General features: G+C 37.1%; 1 protein-coding gene across 1 annotated transcript in view; it reads right to left on the bottom strand.

The window, feature by feature from the left end:
• LOC106880296 (E3 ubiquitin-protein ligase MIB2) overlaps nt 1-4,280 on the bottom strand; it is a 21,817-nt gene that overhangs the window by 14,168 nt on the left and 3,369 nt on the right. The window contains exons 3-4 of the mRNA XM_014930167.2: nt 3,219-3,370; nt 994-1,156 (exon numbers count right to left, since the gene is read on the bottom strand). Of these exons, the coding sequence (XP_014785653.1) occupies nt 994-1,156; nt 3,219-3,370 (315 nt within the window). The remainder of the gene's footprint in view (nt 1-993; nt 1,157-3,218; nt 3,371-4,280) is intronic.

The following is a 4,280-nucleotide window of genomic DNA, read 5'->3' as shown; positions in this document are numbered from 1 at the left end:
TGATCCTTTATATTGAACACTCAATATTTCATCTACATTCAATACTTTATTTCATGGTGCCATCCATTTTTATTTTATTTTATATTATATATTGTATATTATATTATATATTGTATATTCCATATTCTATACCCCACATTAGTTCTGCAGGAATATAAATAAAACATAAAAAACAGACAGTGTTGGAACTCTTTTAAGCAAAATAATATATTCCTCTATACACAATCATACAAAAAAATCCACCTTTTTTTGTATTTATTTTTACTCGCATATATATATATATATATATATATATATATGTATATATGTGGTTGGAATTTACAGAAAGAAAAAAGACGAAGACAGGTATATAAATAACAGCTTCTATTTGTTTAAGGTGAATTATAGATGTTTCATTAAAGCTTCTATTTTTCAACATGCACAGAAATAATCACTTCTATTTCCCTCTCTTTTTGTATGTACATTTGAATTTGCCGCCAGGCAGAAGAATGTTGAAATCTGATAAAGAGGTTTAACTTCCTTTCACTTGTTATATGTGGAGGTGCAATGGCCCAGTGGTTAGGGCAGCGAACTCGCGGTCATAGGATCGCGGTTTCGATTCCCAGACCGGGCGTTGTGAGTGTTTATTAAGCGAAAACACCTAGAAGCTCCACGAGGCTCCGGCAGGGGATGGTGGCGAACCCTGCTGTATTCTTTCACCACAACTTTCTCTCACTCTTTCTTCCTGTTTCTGTTGTGCCTGTAATTCAAAGGGTCAGCCTTGTCACGCTGAATATCCCCGAGAACTACGTTAAGGGTACACGTGTCTGTGGAGTGCTCAGCCACTTGCACGTTAATTTCACGAGCAGGCTGTTCCGTTGATCGGATCAACTGGATCCTTCGACGTCGTAAGCGACGGAGTGCCAACAACAACAACATATATATATATATATATATATATAAAAAACATCACATACAAATACACACACAACACATGTCTATATATTCACTAACCCGTATGGTATGTTTTCCCTTTTTGTTTAATATAACTTTCACCAAATCTTCACTGCCTCTCTCCACAGCCACATGGAGAGGAGTGTTGCCATCCAAGTTTTGAATGTTGATGCAGGCTCCACTGGTGATCAAGAGAGCCACTATATCTTGTTGATTGAATTGACTAAAAAATATAAACATCAGAGACATTAACATAATTATTATATTAAGCATACACACATCACACATATTCAATTCTTAAGAATGGAACATACAAAAATATATGTATGTGTGTGTGCATTCGTGTATGTATATGTATGTGTGTGAGTGTATGTATATGTTTGTGTATGCATATGTGTCTAAATATATATATATATATATATATATATATATATATATATATCATAAATATATAGCGATTGACAGTAACCTGCTTCTCCAACATACTGAGAATTCAGAAATAGCAGTCAAAGAACTACTGATTTCAAAACTACAAATTATTACTCCAGATTGATAGCGATATTTCAATCTGGAGTAATAATTTGTAGTTTTGAAATCAGTAGTTCTTTGACTGCTATTTCTGAATTCTCAGTATGTTGGAGAAGCAGGTTACTGTCAATCCCTATATATTTATGATTATAAATGTTTTTTACCGAAAAGGTTTTTTCATACTGAGCTACCCGGCAAAATTGTTAATTATTAATTTTATTACTAATTGACGATTCCCTGCCCTGCATATCTCTCTCTCTCTATATATATATATATATATATGCATGCATGTGTGTGTGCATGTGTACATATATATATGCATATATATATTATGCATACAGGGCGTGGGGAATAAATTGTCGCCTAAAGTACACAAAAATGAAAATAACACTGACATCTCATTTTAAGATATTTTTACCAAAATTACATAAAAATATCTTGAAATACTAAAGAGTAAATTTATTCAATAAAATCAACATTGGCTTCAACCACAGCCTCCAGACGACTTTGGAATCTCCTGCAACTCTTCTGGATAGTCTCCTTGTTTAAGTTGGTGAATGCTGTCATAATCCTTGCCTTTAGTTCATCTTTAGCATTATAAGAATTTCTGTTGGTTTCTTGCTCAACTGAACCAAACACATAATAATCAAGGAGGTTACAGTCTGGGGAGTTAGGTGGCCAGATGTTAGGGGTTATGTGGTCACAGAAATTGTCTGACAGCCATGGTGAAATGTGCCTTCTTTATTTGAAAGCTCACCGCATCTATTCCCCTAGCCAGTATCTGGGTCAAGAATTCCCCATCTTGGTAGTGTAAGAATACGGCGCTGGGTGTTGTGGCCTCGTGAAGATGTTCTTTTACTCTGACATAAAGCTATCGCTTAGTCAATACAATGTATTTATCCGAACAAGTGCAGGTTATCTCATGTACATTTGTTTGAAAACATAGCTGGGGCGAGTTGGCAGAAACGGTATCACGCCGGGCGAAATGTTTACCAGTATTTCGTCTGTCTTTTTGCTACACTCTCGGAGTGGTTGGCGTTAGGAAGGGTATCCAGCTGTACAAACTCTGCCAAATCAGATTGGAGCCTGGTGTAGCCATCTGGTTCACCAGTCCTCAGTCAAATCATCCAACCCATGCTAGCATGGAAAGCAGACGTTAAACGACGACGATGATGATGATGATGATGATAGCTGGATGCTGTCTGTTTGGCGTTGATGGGATATTGGTTTAGACAATATGTGTTTTGTATGTTGTTGTTGTGGGAGAGGTAGTGTCTGGGGGTGTGGCCCCTCCTTGTGACCCCTTATGACAGAGAGGTTAGATTTTCTGATATTGTTCCTTATAATCTCTGGGAGAAAGTTTACAGATTATTACTGTCAAAAGAAACCATAGAATCTTTCTCATTTTGGAGCTGAGATAACATTTTCTTTCAAGAAAAATTGAATCTTTACCCCATAATATGAACAAAGAACATCAAATTACATTGGGTCAATCACAAGAAATGTTGACTCTCAAAGAATATATCCAAAACACAAATAATCTGATTTGACAACAGATCACCAAAAAGGATTCTCTGATTCAATAACAAAGAGGATTTATGGAGAAAATAAGAAAATGATGCTGCTGGTTCCTATATCATAGAGTCATTCAATCACACTGCCACTAGTATGTCATCTTTGGATATCAAACCTGTCTGAAATTGTAAGAAATTTAGAGACAAAACAGATCTGAAGATTTTAGTTCATTTTGAACTTACCATTCCATAGCATAATGCAAAGCAGCTTTACCAGACTTGTCGGTAACGTCCAAAAAAGCTTTAGCTTTTATCAGCAATTTTACTAAATCCATGCTGCCCTGTTCACACGCAGCCATCAAGTAAGTTTTACCAGACTCAGAAGTCATGTGAACCTGAAATGAAGAAGATGAAGGTGTAGTGACGTCATGTTGGCGCCAAAAAGGCATAGTCACCATTGCTGAATCCTTAACCACGCATGCGTGGGTTTCAACATCGAAGCGTTCCCGCTATTATTCTTTCTCTTTACCAAGCCTGACAGCGACCAAGCAAGATGTCTAAGCAAGCTCTCCCATTTGAGTGTGGTTGAACCAAGTTGTCTCTACAACGACACCAGCTCGAGGAACCGTACATCTACATTTCAGGCTACTCTAAAACCGGACAATTGGAAGCTGTTTTATTTTCCACCATCCAATAAATATTTGTTGTTGTTGATCAGTTTGGAGTTTCTGCGTTCAGTTCACTTCTAATTTAATATAGGAAAGTTAGGTGTACGTCTAATGATGTATAACCCACTTTCCTAAAAAAGCATATGAAGTACATTAAAGGGGGAGAGATGCATGGGTAAGAAAAGAGGTTTATGAAAGAGAATAAGGATAAGGAAGAAAAATGAATATATAAATACACTTACAGACACATGCACATATGTTGATGGGGTTGCTTCAGTCTGATTTTTCACTTATTTAGAGTTACTATCCTCCTAGATGAGTCAGGGAACTTATGTATAGGAGTGTGTGCAAGTATATATATATATATATATATATCTAGGCGCAGGAGTGGCTGTGTGGTAAGTAGCTTGCTAACCAACCACATGGTCCCGGGTTCAGTCCCACTGCGTGGCACCTTGGGCAAGTGTCTTCTACTATAGCCTCGGGTCGACCAAAGCCTTGTGAGTGGATTTGGTAGACGGAAACTGAAAGAAGCCCATCGAATATATGTATATATATATATATATGTGTGTGTGTGTCTGTGTTTGTCCCCCCTAGCATTGCTTGACAACCGATGCTGGTGTGTTTATGTCCCCGT

Source organism: Octopus bimaculoides, chromosome 27 (genome assembly GCF_001194135.2).
Source record: "Octopus bimaculoides isolate UCB-OBI-ISO-001 chromosome 27, ASM119413v2, whole genome shotgun sequence".
Classification (NCBI taxonomy): domain Eukaryota; kingdom Metazoa; phylum Mollusca; class Cephalopoda; order Octopoda; family Octopodidae; genus Octopus; species Octopus bimaculoides.
This window is presented reverse-complemented; position numbering and strand designations above follow the sequence as displayed.